At 45.1% G+C, this 20271-nt stretch overlaps 1 protein-coding gene across 3 annotated transcripts; it reads left to right on the forward strand.

The window, feature by feature from the left end:
• The first annotated feature begins 22 nt into the window (after window positions 1-22).
• On the forward strand, window positions 23-18616 carry ACOX1 (acyl-CoA oxidase 1). Of its 3 annotated transcripts, none has more exons than XM_052688232.1 (14): window positions 23-190; window positions 1615-1774; window positions 9084-9244; window positions 10929-11036; window positions 11505-11624; window positions 12164-12279; window positions 12479-12648; window positions 12945-13107; window positions 13929-14119; window positions 14315-14494; window positions 15087-15192; window positions 15298-15441; window positions 15846-16052; window positions 16875-18616. In XM_052688232.1, the coding sequence occupies exons 1-14, from the start codon at window positions 79-81 to the stop codon at window positions 16923-16925; spliced, it is 1989 nt and encodes a 662-aa protein (XP_052544192.1). In that variant the 5' UTR covers window positions 23-78; the 3' UTR covers window positions 16926-18616. The 3 variants fall into 3 exon arrangements, with proteins under 3 accessions (XP_052544192.1, XP_052544191.1, XP_052544193.1); XM_052688231.1 differs by lacking the exon at window positions 9084-9244 and adding an exon at window positions 6046-6206 and having other exon boundaries at window positions 24-190; XM_052688233.1 differs by lacking the exons at window positions 23-190; window positions 9084-9244 and having other exon boundaries at window positions 1621-1774.
• The last annotated feature ends 1655 nt before the right edge of the window (window positions 18617-20271 follow it).

Genomic DNA, 20271 nt, shown 5'->3' on the forward strand with positions numbered 1-20271 from the left:
GGTGACGTCAGGGGGGCGGGGCTTCGCGCGGAGCCGGGTGGACGTCGGGGACGGACGGGGCCGAACGGAGTCGCCGCGATGATGAACGAGGATCTGCGCAGGGAGCGCGCCGCTGCCACCTTCCAGCCCGAGCTGCTCACGCACATCTTGGATGGAGGCGCCGAGCGAACCCGGCGCCGAAAGGAGATCGGTGAGGGCGGCCCGGCTGCGGGGAAAGGGGTCCGGGCCGGCTCTGCGAGGAGGGGGAGGGGAGAGAGGGGCTCGTAAGAGCGGCTCGGGCTGCCTGGAGGGGTCCGCAGGCCCAGCGTGTCCATGGGGGCGGGGAGCCCTGCACGGGACTGGGGTGAGCCTGGAACGGGGCCTGGTTCGCCATGAATTCCCCTTCTCACCGGGTGGGAGGTGGCTTCCCGCGGCTGTGCTGGCTCTCGTCCTGCACTGTTGACAGAATCACAGAACGGCCTGGGTTGCAAAGGACAACAGTGACCATCCGGTTCCAACCCCCTGCTATGAGCAGGGTCGCCCACCAGCAGACCAGGCTGCCCAGAGCCACATCCAGCCTGGCCTTGAATGCCTCCAGGGGTTCAACCTCCTTGGGCAACCTGTTCCAGGGCGTCACCACCCTCTGTGTGGAAAACTTCCCCCTCATATCTGACCTAAACCTCCCCTGTCTCAGCTTAAAACCAATTCCCTTTGTCCTATCACTATCAATCCATGTAAAAGGCTGTTCCCCTCCTGTTCAAATGCTCCTTTCAAGTACTGGAAGGCCACAATGGGCTCACCCTAGAGTTGTTACCCGACAGCACGCTGTAACCTGCTTCTCTCCCCTCATAATCATGGTATATGGCACCTCTGAAATGCTCCCATTTCCTTCTCTGCCCCTGCCAGAGTGGGGCAAGAACCAGAGGGAATGGCTTCAAGCTGCACCAGGGGAGATTTAGGCTGGACGTTAGGAAATACTGCTTCTCTGTGGTCAGGCAGTGCAATGGGCTGCACAGGGAGGTGATGGAGTCACCGACCCTGAAGGTGTTCAAGGAATGTTTAGATTTGGTGTTGAGGGACGTGGTTTGGTGAGAATTACTGGCGATAGGTGGCTGGTTGGACGGGGTGATCTCGTAGGTCTTTTCCAGCCTTGGTGTTTCTGTGATTCTGTGACTGTCACAGGCTGCTGTTGCACAACTTCTGTGCCAAAGGGGATGGCAAAAATCTGTAGCCTCAGGGTACCTCCGTTCCCAGTCAGTGCAGGGGGAACAAGAGCAGCGCCTTCCTTCCAAGAGCCCGTGGCGATCAGATGTGTGTGAGGCAATCTGATTCTGCAGTGCCGGGCCGTGGGAGGGTGCCCTGCTGGTCTCACATCACTGAGTGAATCTCCTGTCGTGTCCAGAATGTGCCCAGTTTAAAATTTGGCTTATGGCGAGCACCATACTCTGTGTCCCGCTGCCCAAAATGCTCTGAGAGCTTTGTGACTTCTTTCCAATTTCATTACCTTTTAACTCAGGGTTTCAAGTATTTTGGTATCTGCAGCCTGAGGCACAACAAGCAAAAGGCTGAACCATTTCATGTGCAGTTTATCGAGGACTGTAATAACTGAGTTTGTTTTCCTCTGTCTGTCTCCAGAGGCCTTAGTGATTAACGACCCTGACTTCCAGCACGAAGATTTGAACTTCCTCTCCCGCAGCCAACGCTATGAGCAAGCCGTCAGGAAGAGCTCTCTGATGGTGATGAAGTTAAGAGAGTATGGAATTGCAGACCCGGAAGAAATCTACTGGTTCAAAAGGTACTGAGCTGTAGAATGTGCTTTGTGTGTGATAAAATTCCATACGTTAGGGCTGCACTTTAGTTTTCTATATAGAAAAAAAGACCTGCGCTAAAGCCTGTTGAATTCTAACCTGTTGATTTCAGATGAATACCTGTTGATCAGAATATTGTCCTTTCCTAGATTTTTAGCTAGAGATACTTTACTAAAAATTACTCATTTTATTACAGAAGGTCCAAAATGGGGCTTGCAGGCTGAATTGCCAGAAGGTGTAAAAAATACACTGAAATATTTCAGCTTTGAATGGATCTGGTGGGGCTGGAGCTTATGAGAAAATCTGTTAAAGCTGTTTACTTCACTTTGCACTTAGGCCTAATAATGTTGCATTGCAGACATACTTGAAAGTATTCCAAGACAGCTTGTAAGTTCTTGTTGGTTGTGCCTTCCCTGTCCTGTCTCTTTCAAGCTGCTGGTGCTGTAATGGTTCCCTTTGACCTAGAGGCTATTTATTGTATCTGACTTCTGTTTATCTGATGATATTAGCCTTGGGTAAAGTTGATAAAAAGAAAACTGTCTTTATATCTGAGTTTCATTGCTTCCAGCTTGCAGGGAACTTGGTTCCTGACTTTGACGTGGTTCTGCCCTTAACTCTATTAAGCTTTTTCTGTCATAATCAAATGAGCTGCTTAACAGAGAGATTGCACAGCTGTAGAACTCTGCACATAGGGCTGAGGATGTATCCCCTGGCAGATTTCATAGCCAGTGTACATGAAGTAACACACCAGTAGGATCACAAGCCCTGTTGAGTGGGTTTGTAGAAAAGCTGTCACTGGCCTCAGGACGAGAATATTGGGACTGGTTAATTGAGAACACCTTGGTTAATTGGTTAATTGAGAACACCTTGTCTGCTGTGATTTTAGTTCCAGAACTTTTAATCTATGCTGACCTCAGTCATGAAAGGTTTTGTGGAGAACCTGGTAAGCATTCTTTTGAAAGCTGTTATCAGTATAGCAAGGAACTTCAGTGATTGTATTACATTACAGATGGTGAAAGTTAATGATGCATTTCCTGCTAGACAGGAGTTTTCCTATGGGAAGCAATAGGGAACTTATTGGATTATTTTCATGGAGAAACTTTAGGTTATTATATGCAGTATACAGCTGATAATTTCTATGAAGCTTACAGGATAAATGCAGTCTTTTCTAAAAGATGTGCAGCTTTAGCACGTAGCTGACAGCATTTTGTGAAAACAGGCTGCCTCAGAAGCAGCCCAATAATAGATTTCAGTGACTTTCTTAAAAGCTGATGTGGAGAAATGGTTTGGATTTATTTAAACAGGAAAACAGAATGGTTCTGGTGTTGCAACACGCCTTTAATGAAGTTTATGAAACACTGAAGCCCTTGATTCAGCTGTCAAGTTGGATTTACTGTGATTAGCAATCAGATTCCTACATATGGAAGTTCAGGAAGTTTTGCAGTAATCTCTCTCACCTCGTGATCATCCCCAAAGATGGCAGGGACACATTTGCTTGTAAAGGCAGTGATTGTTAGTGAGCATCTTGGGGAATTTTGGATTAACTGAGGTTTCTGTTACGGTCTAACTGCAGCAGAGTGCAAGTAACTGTAGTGGTTACCTCTGAAGCCCAGTCAGTGTGGGTCAGGCAGGCCCAGCCCTGCTCCTTGCCCACTGAGGAGCTCCTTCCAAACTCTTCCTTGAGAGTTACCTGAAGAAATACAAAAGCTAGAAAGCTTTGCTTGCAGGCATTGCTCTAAAGGAAGTGATGCTGTCCTGTACCTCAGTGTCTGGAATTGTTAATTTAGCGTTGGAGTCACAGGAAAACAGTCTTGGCTTGTGTTGTACTCTGTGGGTAGATTCTCCATCAGGCTAATCTGTCAGATCCGAGTGCCTTTTCCTGTGTGGGTGGCATTTGTTGCTGTGAAATTTGGAAAGAGCTACGTTGCCAAAGTAGGGTGTTACTACACATCCTCTTGTAAGTGGCTTTGGAACTGCAGTCTGCTTATTGACTCACTGATGTAGCAAATCTGACTTCAGACCAGCATGGGGACCTTTGCTCACCGCTCGAATTGCTTGTGCTAAGTGTAGCTGTTCACATTCAGTGTTGATGTAGTTGCACAACTCAGTCTCTAGAGAACAAGCTGTATAGGCAGTGGCAAGTGCTAAACGGGAATGTAGAAACAGAGAGGAAGCAGTAAAAAAATACAAACAAAAGAGAATCTGTTTGCCCTCCTTTTGCAGCCAGTACCTCGTCAGTTTGCCCTGAAAGCAGGATTCTCTCTTGTCATTTTGACCATTAAAAGGCACGTTAATCAAATCCTAGCTGGTCAGTCTGGATTAGCAAAGTGGAAAGTTTCTGCTGTAATTAGTTAGCTTTGAGTTCTGCCTTCAGCTTTGCTAACATAGGAAGCTGTTAAAGTTCTACAGGTTTGGTCAAAGAAATAGTATGACTTCCCAACACCAGGATGTTATTAGGTATCAGCCTGCAGAACACCTGTCTTCAGTCTGAGAAGGTATTAGGTAAACACAAGGCATCTGGCAATTGTGATTAAATGTACTGATAAGCAATGGAAGTTGCTGCTGTCAATTCTAAGAAGATTTTTCTGGAGCATTGCCTTCAAAGAAGCTGGGTCTGACCTGATTTTTGTGACCACAAAGGACGTGCTGCACCTTTGCACAAGTTCTGTCAATGGCTTCTGAAAACATGCAGAGGACTCCTTCCCAGGCTACTGTAAGGCAGTGTATTTCAAAGTCAGCACGTTTTCTCCCTCTTGTCCTTTGGGGCCTAAAGAATGGACAGCTGGTAAGAGCACTGTAGGCAGTGAGGAGCAGTGCTGCTATTGCTACACAGATCCCGCAGCAGAAGAAAAACTCACTGAGGAAACTACAACAGTGCTGAGAATTATTCTTTCTCCTCGTTCTTGTAGCATATGTAAGCCCCTGATCAACATGGTAACTTCTGCTTTGTAAATGGGTGCTCCTGCTGTAGGCAGCAGCAGATTTTCTGGTAGGAAAAGCATCTGCAATGATCCCGAGAACTCTGGATGCTGTACTTGCATTCACACCGCCTGAGAGCACAGTCAGAACATTAACAGCAGTGATAGGTTACTTGATGACACTGGTTTTGCTCCTAGTTCATTTGGTATCATCCCTTTAAAACTGTGCATGTTGAACGTGCAGCTCAGTGGTGCTGGTAAAGCTTTGTCCTCCTTTCTCACCTTAAGGCTAATCTGTACAGTTTTCATAGGGATTCTTGAATTGTCAATCATTTATTCTCTACTCCCAGGCAATCATTCCAGGCATGTTGTAAAATACCAGCCACAAACGTTGCTGTAATTTGAAAAACTGTAGGTGGTATCTGCTGCTCAGTGCAGATCTGATGGCAACAAACTCTCACACGTGCTTCCTGGGCAGGTGTTGATACCCAGCAATGGAAGGATGCATTTCCCTCAGAGGTCTCTTAAACATTTTGAGGAGATCTTATGTATATGTGCAGAGAGAGCACACATTTTTCTCCCATCTTCGAGTCTGGATGAACGAAGCATTCATTTACAGTCAGTGGAAGATGGAAGAAACTGCTCAGGCTCTGCAGAATGGTGAAGGGAAGGTGCTGTCATTTACTGCCTAGCTTTTACACAAAGAAAATTGGTAGCAGTTTTGTCATGGAGTTTGTTTTATTTGCCTGCCATTGTGGCTACAAATCATAACATAATTTGTTTTGATGAAATGTATCTAAAACATCTGATTTCCCTTGCATTCCTTCCAGCATTAGCTTGTAGCAGTAATTTTAACTGAAGGTGAGGTCGTGATCTCACAGCTGATAGGGGCAGATAGAGATAATATGGAACTCTTCAGAAAAGCACTTGGTATCCTAACAGGCCATTTTCCTTTTCAGTACATAGTGCTTCTATGTGTTGAAGTACAAGTAATGACCTCATTCTAGACCTGTGGCAGTTGTGGGGTTGATTACCACCAAATCTGAGGGATGGGGGGAGAAAACTTAGTTTTCCTGTCTGAATTTTAAGTTCCCAATGCATCTTTGTGGAATAATACTATTTAACTACACAACAACAGCAGGAATCACAGGGTGAATAAAATGCCTGAAATCAACATTTGTTTCCCATTAGCACTGCTTCCAGTGCCTCCGTATTTGGAGGCTGGAATAAGGAAAGGTGGAAATAGCAAACATAATCTGGTGCTGCAGCTGGAGAAAAGCCGTTCAGGATCGCGTTCTTGGTGAGACTGAGATCCAGATCCCTCTATTTCTCTCCTGTAGAGCATGCTTGGGCAATTTCACTGAACCTTTCGGTCTGCACTTCAGCATGTTTCATAAAACCATAGAGACCCAAACGACTGATGCTCAGAAGAAGAAATGGCTGCCTCTGGTTCGTGGAGTCAAGATAATTGGCACCTACGCCCAAACCGAAATGGGCCATGGTTAGTTCCTTCAGGGATCAGTGGGAAACCTCGCTTTGGTAACTCCAGTTTGTAAGTTTGTGATGCTCCCTAGGTAAATCTAGAAGGGGGAAGGTGAAATAGTTTGGTTAACCGTTGTCTACTGCCTGACAGCAGGACAGCTGTTTCATTGCTCATCATAACGATCACAGGATTCCTTTTGGTCTTTTCCAGAAAGCACCTCTTAGCTGATCACTTACTTCATAGCTGTTTGCCTTTGTTTTAATGTCAGGAGGTTGTGCAGAGTCCTGGGAGGCTGCATTTTGGTTGAACTCGTTGGAACATATCAGTCAACAGCACTGTGCTGTGGTTTTTTTGCCCAAGTCCAAGGCATGTACATGCAGAGTTCTTTGTGTGTGCTCAGCCTGCATTGACGAGTCAGACAGAGACCCTGCAGTGTAATGTGATGGGATTGCACTTTGTGTCTTCAAAAGTGAGGTATGCTTTGTCCCAAGCACTCTTCTTCCAGATGCTACTCTATTGCAGCTGTAGAGCTTCATGGAAAGATTTTGGTTCCAAAGAATGGCAACATCTTATTCCCACCATTGAGCACAACTGCTTTCACTTCTTCAAATGGAAGAGTGCTCAATGGATAAGAACATGTTTTAGGCCAGAACGTGGAATTATGGGCATGAAATGCTAACAAGAATAGTTTAACAAACCATTTATTGGTTCTTATGCTGGCATCTGGACCTGGAAAGCAAGATATATACAAGCCTGGACATCTGCTGGAGCTGGATGGTCTGTCTGTTGGGTTACAGCCACTCATGTTAGTGAGAAATCTTCATAGAAGATGCAACGGAGAAAATCCTTTCCACCCTTCTGCTCCAGAGAGAAGTGTGAAGCCTAACGCAGCACGGGAAGCTGAGTCCAAAGGATGACCAAAAAAATAAAGCTCCCTAACTTGATTTGCTTTTTCACACAAACTGCTTTAATTCAGACACACAGCTATGCTGAAGTGATTGGATTTACTTGCTGTTTCACATTAGATCATTGCGCTCTCTTGCCTGGTGATGGTTTGATTTGCTTGTTGTTCTCACCTTTCGTGGTAAAATTTCTGTTTTGGCACTTAATTGAACTAACCTGGTGATAGTATGGGCAAGTGAACACTTTCCATACTGAATAATGAAAATACAACTGTTTGGCATTCCTGCTGTGAATGTTGAAGATCTATTTTCATCAGCAAAGCTTCTGCAATAATTGCCACTAAGCTCTACTTAAATTAAACTCGATATTTAGGAACTGGTGGTGGGGAGACAAGCCTCTGGGTTACTGACTCAAACCCCAGCCTGGATGGGTGGTTTGAACGCAGCGTGTGCCTTCTTGGTAGCCTGAGTTGGTTTTAACTTATTTGTAGTGAATGATTATTTGAAACAAAGTAAAACCGAAGCACAGAGCTGAAAGGGAAACAAAAAGGAGTAATTGAAGCACTGTGTTGTTTTTACCTGGCTCATATCTATTAGTAAGTAAGGGTGGTTTTTTTCAGTCTCTGACTGTCAGCTGCACTCACTTAAAATCTGGGATTCCAGATGAAAATAACCACTAGTCCTCAGTTGAGCTTGATCACTGCTCAGCCAGAAAGGGTATAAAACATTGCTGCTGAGCTTACTGTGTTTGGTATTTTCAGATACCTGCAGATAAGCTCACCTTCAGTTGTTAAAAAGCTCTAAGGACACAACGAGTTCATGTCTGTGTGTGTTTAGGGGTGGCACAACTACAAGGTACTGATCCTGAATCTACAGCCCAGCTGTTTTAATGGCTTGCATTCTGTAGCATGCAGTATTGTCAGCCTTGCACGTTAGGGACTGATGCTATTTAGTTTATTTCCTTTATATTTGTAAGCTAGGAAATAATTTTGAAAAGAGTTGAATTTTGAGAGGCTTTTCATGTAGATGAAATAATCTCCAGAGGAATGGTTTGTTGTGGAGTGAGGAGACAAGAAGGAAGAGTGCTGCAAGTCCTCAAAGCAAATAATACTTAAGAGATTCTATGAAGCTCTTATTTTTATATCCAAAGGCTTAATGGACCATGGAACCACCCAACAGTGATGTCTGGTGGAAGAGTAACTCCAGTAACCCGTGTTTACATGGAGAGATGTTGAACTTTTGATTTCCAAGTCCAAAAATGTTGGCTTTCTGACCAAATGATGTTCACAACTTTGGGTTGCGCACGCAGAGCACTGCCTTGTTAAGAGAGCTGTTAGAAACAGCAAGAAGGGAGGAGATGGTGGCTGGGATTTTAGGAGGTTAAGGCAGTATATAGGATGTGTATCAGACCTCCTACTGAAAGGAGTTAGGCTCTTAGGCTCTTAATAAGGAAACAGGCTCTTAATAAGGAAAGTCCCAGTAAAAGCCTGGCTAATTGAACGAGATGAGCTGGGACTTTGGATGCTTTGTGCCCTCAAATAATGAAAAAGACCGTGGACTTTGCTCATTCAGAGATTTATTGCATCCAGCCCGACCACATCTTCAACAGACTGCCGTTCTGACTCAGCCCAGTTTTTAACTGAGTGTGCTCTGCTTTCCAAGCCATGCTGAGGGTCTGGTCTTCCTTTTTTGGTTTGGATTTAGCCTTCTCGATTGTACTGAGCATGAAATGACGTGCATGCTACAAATGCATTTGGTACAAGATTAGTAAGAAATGAATTGCATCATGCTTATTTCAAAGTAAGCATGTTTTGTATTGCTCAGATCTGAGGAAAGGACAGTGCTCTGGCTTGCTGAAATACACTTGCTGAATTCTGATTTACCCTGTTTTTTTCTTTTTGTCTTTTCCTCAACCTCCACCACGAATCTTCTCGCTCGCTTCCCTCCCATAACACTGCCTTCACAACTTCCATCCCATGGCACCTTTTCACAGCTTTGTTCATCGTGGACGGCCTGAGCCTCTGGATCTTCATCTGGGCATGTTCCTCCCCACCCTTCTCACCCAGGCAACCCCAGAGCAGCAGGATCGCTTCTTCATGCCTGCCTGGAACCTGGAGATCATTGGCACTTATGCCCAGACTGAGATGGGCCATGGTACAGTACATTCAATACATGCTATTGTTAAGAATGGCTTTGTATACGAAGGATTCCCCTGCCTGGGAAGAACTGTGTGTGTTTATCCCATGGCCTGTACTGGTGTGGTTGTGGCTTACAGGGAGAAGTGGGCTGCTTGTGAGGTTGTTTTTTTAGTAGTCCATAATACCACACTTTTATCCCCTGTGATGGGAGAGTTTGTAGTTGTAAGTAAAAGCAGACTGAGTGCTCCTCTTGTGCCATTGAAACCAGCAGAACACCTCGTGCTATGGTGCGACTGCTGTGGTGTCAGTCTGATGACATCTGTGCATTTCTATGCTCACCATTCTTTCCAGTGTGATTTCTGCTTTGCCCTAATTCACAGTCAGTGTGAAGACCAAAGGAACAAAGCTTTCAGACACTGAACAAGATGCCAAAAGAGTAAGAGCTGTTTGTCACCTTGGGACTGACCTTGGATCAGAGAACATGTGGATGACTTGGTTTCAATGCTCATGTTTTGTGGGGTCCCCAGTTTTTCAGCTCATTCTAATGTGTTTTTTTTTTTTTTTTTTTAATTGGACCACAATTTTTTATGTATTTATCTGAAGTAGGTTTTGTTCTTTATTGCTACTTGTTTGCTTTCAAGCTTTGAAATGGACTGTGACAACTCCAGCAGTATTGATTGCAATACTTTTAATCCAAGTTTTACACCTTGGGAAACTAAGTTTGACACCTGAAGGTTGCAGATAAGAATTACTCTCTAAAAACGAGCAGGGTTCACCTTTGTGCTGAAGGGCAGCGTGGAGACTTTATGAAGCACAACACAGCTGCAAATCTGTGAAGAATTCCTTGCATCTAGTGAGGTTTGAAGACTTTACCAGCAGAGTAAGTGTTAAGCTGCCCATGGAAGCCTACCATTAAGCTCTGTGCTTTGGGAACATGCAGGTGCATCAAGGTGATGTCCTTTTTTTTCTTCTTGAAACTCTGGTGTAAAGTTGCTGGCTCTGCTGTGCTTTGTCAGTCCAGGCTGTCACGAGTTTTGCAGCTTGTCCAGTTTAAAATGTAGTCACAGTGATTTTTTTCACTGATGCAGAGGCTGCCGCTGCTGAGGCAGGTTTGTGTGAGTTGTGGAGCAAAGGGTTGAAGGCAGAAAACTGTTTGTACATGGAGTCGTTGAGGTATTTTGCAGTCTGCTTATCTGACTGCATCAGTAACAAATGCAGGCCCTTACTTGTTGTCTGGGAGCTATGAATGACAGATTGCTCCATCAGGAGAGGAGGATGTAGGCCTGAGATGATGGGTGCAGTTAGTTTCATCTTGTGGCTGAGAAGTGTGTTTGTTCATTTTGCACTTAATCAGCCTGCAGTTTTAGTGAAAGCCAGGTAATCGTAGTGATGTGGATCTTATTATTGACAAAGGGCTTCTGGTGTGTAATAAGAAGCAGGTGTCAGATTGGAGGTGCTTGGAAACAAATTTTAGACCACTGAAACAATAATACGTTTTCAGAGAATTGGCTTCAGATCCCAGAATATGATCTGAATCTCATTTATTCTTCAATTAATTAATATTTAATCCTTTAGAAAGCCAGAAAGTAAAGTTAAAACTTGTCCATTGCTACTGGAGTTCAACTTTCCATTGCTCAGTTCAGTTGTTACTTGTTTTCTGACTGACTTTCTGCCAAAATAATGCGTTTGCTTGTTTTCAGGAACTCACCTTCGGGGTCTGGAAACTACGGCCACTTACGACCCTGCTACCCAGGAGTTCATCCTCAACAGCCCCACTGTGACCTCCATTAAGTGGTGGCCAGGTGGACGTAAGTGTATCTGTATGAACCTTCAGGATATGTGAAAAACCGAGGCAGTGATGACATGTATCACAGCAACAGAATGATGGTGGAGGCTTGGTGCGAGGAGTCGCCCTTTGCACTAGTAACAAATTTATCAGGGCTTACATAAACTTCTGTGCTCTGGATTATTGCTCTGAATCATTCACTCTGTGCAGATTTGGTATATTTTTCTCTGCAGTATTAAATCTCAGTGAAGCATTTGAGACTTCAATAAGAACCTTCCCTTGGCCTTACTGCCAGCTGTGCCACGGGCTCAGTGTTGTATAGCCTAAAGAATAATAATTTGCAGGCATAGGCGACCTTGTTTGTCTAGCTGTGGAATCTGGATGGTAATCAGTGTTATTAATCTAATAACATGAAAAATGTGAACTTTGCATCCTGCTTTAAAGGAAATAAGACTTCTGTGTGTTGCCTTTTTGACTCCCACTCCTGTAGTTGGAAAGACCTCGAACCACGCCATTGTTCTGGCTCAGCTCTACACTCAGGGCCAATGCAAGGGACTGCATGCCTTCATTGTTCCCATACGGCAGCTGGGCACCCACGAACCTTTGCCAGGTAACAAATTCCCTTAAGGATTCAGTGCTCGTGGGGCATCTTCATTTCTGTTTCTCTTTGGCTACGTACAGCCGTGTGTGTCTTGTTAACGAGCAGCTTATTGCACTCGCTGGTTTTAGTGGGTGGTGGATTGTAGACCACAGGACTTGAAACTTCAGGAGTCTTACTGGTGACTGGGCTGCTGCTGACTTCCGTGTCACGTTTTCAATGTGAGGGTCAGTCTGGAATTTGATTCTGTTCCCTTGTTTGCCAGGTAGGGATTCTGTGAGGCAGCACATGCTTCTGCATCCTGAAAAGGGCAAAATAATAGTTAGAATTGAGATGGATTATTTTTAGAGATAACTACCCCCAGTCACCATACAGTAGGAATGCATAAAAACAGTGAATGCCCTTTGTTTTGAGGTTGGTTGTTTTTTTTTTTGCCCATTAAGGTCCTACTTAGCTGTTGGTCCTTACAGCATCAGGGCTTTCTTGAAGGCATCTTAAACCTCGTGTGAAGTGTTCCTCTTTTGTAATGCAAATGGCTCTGTCTGTGGCAGGGATTACAGTGGGTGACATCGGGCCCAAGTTTGGTTACGATGAAATGGATAATGGCTACTTGAAAATGGACAACTTCAGGATTCCTCGGGAAAACATGCTGATGAAATATGCTCAGGTAAAGCAGTGAATTTCAGCAGATGCCATTAAGAAGCAATGCTTCACATGCTGTAGTTGCACGGTGCCCTAAGCACTGCATGTTAGCGACTCCTTGTTTAGGTGGGCTGCTTGGAAGTACTTTCTGAGCTTCGAAATGAGAATGTGTAAAAGGGAGAAAGCTTTAAAAATCAACAGGCTGTATTTTTTTTTTTTGGTAGGTTGAACCAGATGGCACCTATGTGAAACCTGTCAGTGATAAGCTCACCTATGGGACCATGGTGTTCATCCGCTCTCTGATTGTAGGGGATTCAGCTCGCTCCCTGTCCCGGGCTTGCACCATTGCCATCCGCTACAGTGCAGTCAGGCACCAGTCTGAGCTAAAGCCTGGGTAAGTGCAGTGAAATAAAAGAGCAGCTTGAATGCTGACAGAAAATTCCTGAATACTGGAGGGGGAAGGGACTCTAAAGTGTTTGCTTTGGCGTTTGATAGTTTTCAAGCAGTTTTACATTGCAGAGTGAGTAATCTCCTGTACTTGACTGCCCTTGCCCTGCCGGAGACTTTCGTTGCACAGTCTGGGATACTCTGATGTGAGACAGATGCAGCTGCTTCTGTTGGAGTTGAATAGGAGTTACGAGCAATTTGCCAGTTGCTGGCATGCTATAACTCATCAATCTTTTGCTCTAGGGCACCAGAACCCCAGATTTTGGATTATCAGACCCAGCAGTACAAACTGTTTCCACTTCTGGCAACAGCATATGCTTTTCATTTTGTGGGAGCCTACATAAAAGACACGTATCATCGTGTTAGTGGGGACATCAGCGATGGAGATCTGAGTGAGCTGCCAGAGGTACTGTATGCTTTGGGAATTGGGGGGTTCTGATTTTATCTGAGAAGTGCTCACAGCATTGGGAGGAAAGGCATCAAGCCTTTTTTGTTTTCACTCCTGAGATGTCTTGTAATTTAGATTCAGTGAACACAAATCTAGTGTGTGCGTGGGACTTACACTGTCTTGTTTGCACTGTTCATTTAGCAGTGCTTAACGAGAAAAAATAGATTGCAAAGAAGGCAGAAGGCAAGCGTGTGTGTATATATATAATGTAAAGGTATTATATAAATATCATATATAAAAATTCACTTTCCAGGAGTGACAGCTTATCATAGAATCATAGAATCACCAAGGTTGGAAAAGACCTAAAAGATCATCCAGTCCAACCGTTCACCTATTCCCAATAGCTCCCACTATTGGGATCTATCCCTCACTTGAAAGTGGAGACTGGGCTTAGGTCTGTGCTGTAGCTTGATTGTTCTTCCAAGTGAGCAGAGTAGAACTGACGTGTTATCAAAGGTATTGAGGGATTGCTGTTGTAAAATGTTAGTTTTCAGCTGGGGATTCTGTTTGAGAAGCTGACGTGACAAAAGGCAATTCAGAACAGTTTTCTATCTTTACACGTGGTGTAGAAAGGATGGGATGCTCAAGAGAAGTCTTTACAAGTGTGGAGGCTTTCATATAAAAAGTTCAGCTCAGGAAGGAATCCTTACAAACAAAACAAGACCCCGGGGGGTGGTGTTTTTTCTTTTTTCTGGGAGCTGCAGTGCTTAGGAGGTAATAATGTGCAAGGTAATAATGGATTATTAAAATAACTAACTTGCTTTCCTTCTGCCCATCAGCTGCATGCCCTGACAGCAGGGCTGAAGGCATTCACTTCCTGGACTGCCAATGCTGGCATTGAGGAATGTCGGATGGCCTGCGGTGGGCACGGCTACTCGCGCTGCAGCGGCATTCCTGACATCTATGTCACCTTCACCCCATCCTGCACCTACGAAGGAGAAAACACAGTCATGATGCTGCAGACTGCTAGGTGTGGTAGCTTCCAGGCCGTGACTTTCTGGTCTTGGCATTGGGATATTTGCAGCTGAATGGTGTATTGCTATGGAGCAGGACTCTGGTTTTGATAAACGCACAATACCTGCAACTGTTCTTTGCTGCATCGACCTCAGGTAAAATGACTTCACTGAGACAACTAAGAGTTGCTGTTTGTTGTCTTTATTTTCAGATTCCTTGTCAAAAGTTACAACCAGGTTAGTTCTGGTCAACGTGTTACTGGCATGGTCTCCTACCTTAATGATCTCTCCAGGCAACGCATTCAGCCACAGCACGTGGCTGGTAGGACTGAAACTGTGCGCATCAATGATCCGCTCAGCTTGGTAGAGGCCTACAAAGCACGTGCAGCCCGGTGAGTTTGTGCTGGTTAGACTGAGCAAGGCCCTAATGAAGTCGGGTGTGTTGGCAGGTGGTGGTGTTGTGCTGCTTGTTCGTGTGAGGTTCTCAAGGTACAGTTTGTAAAGCTTTGCTTTGCGTGCCACTTCACCAGGCTGGGGCAGACTGAAGGGCTCGGAGGTTACAGGAGGCTACATGCAGCCTGGTTACTCTGAAATATCTTTCTCATTTCAATATGAAGTATATTCAAGCATACAAATAATACCAACGTTGTTTAAACTGCTTAGTGATCTATCTGGAGAGAAACAATCCTGATACTGAAATGTGTTGTGAAGGAAGTGTGAGAGTAGAACAGATTACCTACACATGAAGAGGTATTCAAGCACCAGCGTTTTGTTGTTAAGTGTCTTTTTCTCCCTACCCAGCTGTGTTGTGACTGCACTGATGGTAGGTGTTCTAGAACTAATGCTTGCCCCAGGCTATGTATTCTGGTTTCAAGCATAATCTCTGAGTTCTTGTATGTTAGATTAAATTCATATGAATTTGGTGTATGTCATCTTGTTAAAGTGGTGTTATTACAGAACCTGTTTTTCTTTTCCCTATAACAGGCTTGTGGAAGCTGCAGCAAAGAATTTGCAAGCTGAACTGAATCACAGAAAGAGCAAAGAGGATGCCTGGAACAAAACTTCTGTTGACCTTGTGCGAGCATCTGAGGTCTGTGATGTACTTGGTGAAGAGGGGGTGATAGGACTGCTCACCCCTTCGTGGACCAAAGGTCCACCAAGGACCAAAGGCTCACCTTCCTCCTGTCTCTTGTAGGCACACTGTCACTACGTAATTGTGAAGCTTTTCACAGCAAAGCTGTCTGAAGTCAGTAATGCAGCTGTCTGTGCTGTGTTGACTGAGCTGTGCCTCCTGTATGCGCTGTATGGGATCAGTAAGAATGCAGGGGATTTTCTGCAGGTTGGTGTCTTTCTCCAGTACTCTTCAGTCTCTAGAGCCAGAGTTCTTGTTCACAAAGATGCTTCAAATGCAGAGCTGCACAAATGGTTAGGCCTAATGTTTTGACTGCTCACTTAAGTAAGGTCAGTAGCAATGCAGTTCTGATGGAAGGCTCTTATGAGGTTTCCCTTGTTTTCCGACAGAAGTAGAGTTGGATGATAAATGGTAACTGTGCCAGGCATCTTCTCATGCTTGTACCCTGTGACAAATCGCCACTGGGGTCAGGGGGGAATCTTGCATCTGAAGAACCACTGGATTTTTGGGTGGGGGAAGGCTAACTTATGCTCTCAGGGGGGAAGGTTCTTGTCACTTGCATACTGGTGTGATAATCTGGTCGATTGGCCTGTTTGTTTTCTTTTTCCAAGGCGGGTATTTTGACAGACACCCAGATTACTCAGGTGAACCAGCGTGTGAAGGAGCTCCTGGCTGTGATTCGTCCCAATGCAGTAGCACTGGTAGACTCCTTTGACTTCCACGATGTTCATCTTGCATCTGTGCTTGGCCGGTATGATGGCAATGTGTATGAGAACATGTTTGAGTGGGCAAAGAAATCCCCACTCAATAAAACAGAGGTAAGGAAACCTTATTTATTCTTAGGTTATGTGTGTCCAGCAAATAACTCAATTTAGAGTTGTTAATTTTGCTCTAGTTATTCATCTCAGGGTGGGGAGGTGCCGAAATCACTGGTGTTAGTGGACCAAAAGTAGTTAACCTGCTTCAGGTCCTCTGCTTTCAGCATACTTTGTAGCTACACTCCCACCTGTACCTCACATGCAGTCCTGCAGGATGCTTTTGAGCTCCTCAGTTGCATGTGGGAATCATGCTCTGCCTAGAGACCCTACTGGGTAATGTAATGGAATTTAAAAACGCTTGTCACTTGCTCTTAATTCTGTTTAATGACAATAACTGTGGAAGCCTACCTCTTATCTGGCAAATCTTCCAGTGCCTCGAGGCAGCAGCAGTGACTGTGGAAGGAAATCTGTTCCCTTGTAGTGCTTTGAAGATGGCAGGTGCAAAGGCTGTAGCTCAACTGTGGCTAATAAAAGAAACTAAACTGGTTAAGAGTCAATGTCCCTCTTCCATCAGTCAGAACAGAACTGTAAATCCTGTCATAGTGGTCTTTACTGACCTTATTTAAGAGCTGTCTGTGTGGCTATAAAATAGCTTGCATTTTTTCCCTTCTTCCAAACAAAGTGGTGGAGAAACATTTGTTTTGAGCCTATATTCTCATCGTTTGCCATTCAGGCACCCAAGTGCTCATCCCAAAGGACTCAGGTGGCTGTTCTAAGTCCTCAGAGTGCCTCTGATTCAGAATTAGCTTCACACATCTTGAAAAAAGTGTTTCGAAGTGTGGGCCTGGTCTTGCTGTAACCTCTCTCTTGCCTTCTTTACAGGTTCACGAGTCCTTCCACAAACACCTGAAGCCAATGCAATCCAAGCTGTGAAGCCTGCTGTCTTTTTAAAATGCACAATTTTCTTGCCCTGAAAACTGGATGTTTGTGTCCTCTCTTCAGGCACCTGAATCAAACCTTTCAAATCCTGGTAGCTGTAGGACAGTGAATAATTATAGCCTTTCTTTTCACTTTTATAAATGGAGGAAGTGTTTGGGGAGAGTGCCTAGGGATTGATGCCTGTTTTTAAAGTGCAATTATAATGGTAAAATTAACCTTTTAAAATCTGGAAAAGCTTTATGAAGTCATGAAGAGTTGCTTTTGTGAAGCTGATAGGTGGAGAAGTTACTGTCAACTGGAGGAGTAGCAGAATTTTACTACTGAGTAGTTAACAGCCCTCAGGCAGTAGCTTGGAGTGAGCAGTTGTTTTCCCCACCCCTAAAAGCATCCACGTCCTGGTGCTTTTTTTCCCCAAGATTAGCACCAGCTCTCCTTGTTTCACAATTGTTTATGCTGTCTAAAGCCTCCTGCATGGTTTTGTGCACAGAAACTCTGCCTGTAGCATTACTTACCTAATGCAGCTGGGAAGTAATGAGTATCCTTGTCGGGAGTTGTGCTTCAGTTTTCCTTCCAGAAAACATCTCCATGTTTTCCAGTACATCCTTCTTTCACTGCCCTGCAGAAGCTCCCTTTGTGCCAGCACTGTCACCTTAGGCTTTGTTAGCAGGAAGTAAAAGGAGAGGACAGTGATGCTGCTCTGAGGACAAAACAAGTAGTAATAATCAGCTAGGTGCTGATAATAGACTGTTCTGCCCTTTTAACTGTTAATATTTTCACGATGCTATCTCAAAGCACTTTACAAATGTTAATTATGCTGATTGATGTGAGGAAAAAAAACCACATGTCATAGGAGAAACTGCAAATCTGATAGGGAACAATGAAGCCAGTGTTCGAGGGCAGAAACTGGTTGGCCAGAGTCCTGGGGTCTTCAGATTGTCCTGGGATGTTCTGGTTTTTAAAGGCATTCTTCAAGAAAGCAACAATCCCAGCTGTAGAGTCCAGGTCTTTTCCCCACTCATGCATTTCCAAGAAGCTGTCTCTGATTTGCTTTGTGTTTTAAGAGTTGACTTACGACTTGCACAGCGCTGTTGGAATTAACAGATCATTTAGTTTTAGCAGAACCTCCCGGTGCCCAATGAAATCAGTGCAATGAGCAAAATTACTGCTTTTCAACGTCAAGAACTCTGTTCAGCGACAATAAAACCTTTCTCCTCTGCAGATCAGAGAAACTCTGAGCTTAACATGGCAAAAAAAATCCCCACAAAACCACCCAAAACTTCAGCATGAACCTGCAGTTCGGAGGCAAGGTGTGGGAAGCTGATTCTCTGAACTTTGGTATCGCTCACTAATCTTCCATCATTTCTCCTGGAGAAGTGCTCTGTGGTACTAACAATCATTAGTCAGGATCTTTAGCACCGTGCACAGCAGCTCAACAGAAAGAGAAACGCTTCATTTTAATTTTTATTTCATTTAAAGCAAACACGCCTTAGGAATCTTTTGGGTTGAATGAAACTGCTGCTGTTCAGGTTACCAAATGGTTTTGCCTTCTGCTTATCCAGGTGAGCAGATTGACCTGGGGAGGGATGATGGAGGAGCAGGGAAAGGTTGAAGATTTGTTAATGAGAACAGTGCTAGCTCCATGTGTACAGATGTAATAAATGACAAACACAAAGTGTGTTCACACAGTAAGTCTTTTTCTTTTGACTCCCCTCCGTTCCCTTCGGTGGATCATCTTTAAAATAAGAGGTGAATTAGAATGAGTTGCTCCAAAGATGACCTTTGCAGAGGATCGTGCTGCTCTCAGGCAGTTGCATGAGGAAATGTAAGGCTTCTCTTTGCCTGCCATAGAATTCCTACAAGAACCCACCTTAAATTAGCTGGATTTTGTCTTGCCTCTCACGCTGATCACAAGTACAGAAAGAATAAAACTGAGAGCAAAACTGCACATGATGCATTACTTGGTCATTATTGCTGATGGGCCAGCAAGCTGCTCACTGCCAATGCAGAGACTTTATATTGTTTGGCAGCAAGAACTTTGTTCTACCAATTGTTTCCTACTGTTTTTTGGAGTAGATGGTGATGTAGCAGCACTGTGCTGTGCATGGCCATGGGTGAGCATGTTGTATCCTTGTCAGCTTGTTGCTGCTCAGTGCCACTACTTGAATGGCACGGCCTGCTGTCCTTGCCTTGTCTGCTCTCCGCAGGGCATTTCTGCTCTGCCACGTGGCCCTGCATCCTGATTAGGACTCCCCATCCTTTAACAAACTGCACTGGCATCATTTCCAAAAGTGAGCTGCTTCTGCTCACGTATGAGCAATTTCTGTGTCAAATAATGACACTTCTAAGCTGTGTGTGTGTGTATATATCTGTATTTGAATGGTGTACCCCTGGAAATGTGGCCTTCTGCTGAAGACTAAAAGGCTCCCACGCTTGCAGATGGATGGGCGCCACAAGTGCTGTGTGGGTCTGTGGGATCTGAGATCTTAAACCTTGGCGAAATACCTGTCTTTCACTGGAAGCAACAAGCTAAATAAGCTGGAGCACCTCAGGAGTAGGGCTGGCTTTGCCCTGACCTCAGCTTTAGCCTTTTTTTCAACCCAAATTTCTGCTGTTACTCATTAGTTGTCTCTAGCAGTGCCGATGCACCTTGCTGCAGTGACTGCTGGCATTTGATTTGCTTAACATTGCCTGTTGATGGTCGCTGTCATTCAGTTAGAAAACAGACCAGCTGCAAAGAGCAGCTCTGGCAGAAGGAGCACTACTGAGCGAGCTCGTCCTTCGAGGTTTGCGAGTCCAACCTTTATGTTCTTCGAAGCCTGAAGGCTGTGGCTGCCGTGCTTGGGTTTGAAACAAAACACTTGAGCAGCACGTGTTGAGCTGAGCACCCTGGTACACAGCATCCTGCAAGCACCTCGTATCTGTGCGTTTGAACTGGGGTCTGGCTGCTTCAGAGTGGGCTCTGGCTGCAAGGTGGTTGCTTTTATCAGTCGAGCATTGACTGATGCTGGGAAGACTCGAGTTGTGCTGCTGGAGGTCTGGCCCTCACCGCTCCGTCCCAGCGCCTCAGTGGGCAGATCCCAGTAAGAGGCGCCTTTGTGGCATCTTCCCTGCAGCCATAGCTGCCATGGCTGATCTGAACGCATTCCGGTCCAGCTGCGGCCCCAACTGCCGGGGCCTCCCTGCAGGGTTCCGTGGCTGTTGGGCTCCATGTGCCTGCCCAGCATCTGGTGCTGTCGGGAGCTGTAGTCTGCATCAGGTCCTGGCTGACTACACTTCCCAGCAGGCTGCGAGGGAACGGAAAGGAATGGCTGGGCCTTCCTGAGCCGGGGGGGGAGAGCCG

Source organism: Tympanuchus pallidicinctus, unplaced genomic scaffold (genome assembly GCF_026119805.1).
Source record: "Tympanuchus pallidicinctus isolate F22 unplaced genomic scaffold, pur_lepc_1.0 scaffold23, whole genome shotgun sequence".
NCBI lineage: Eukaryota > Metazoa > Chordata > Aves > Galliformes > Phasianidae > Tympanuchus > Tympanuchus pallidicinctus.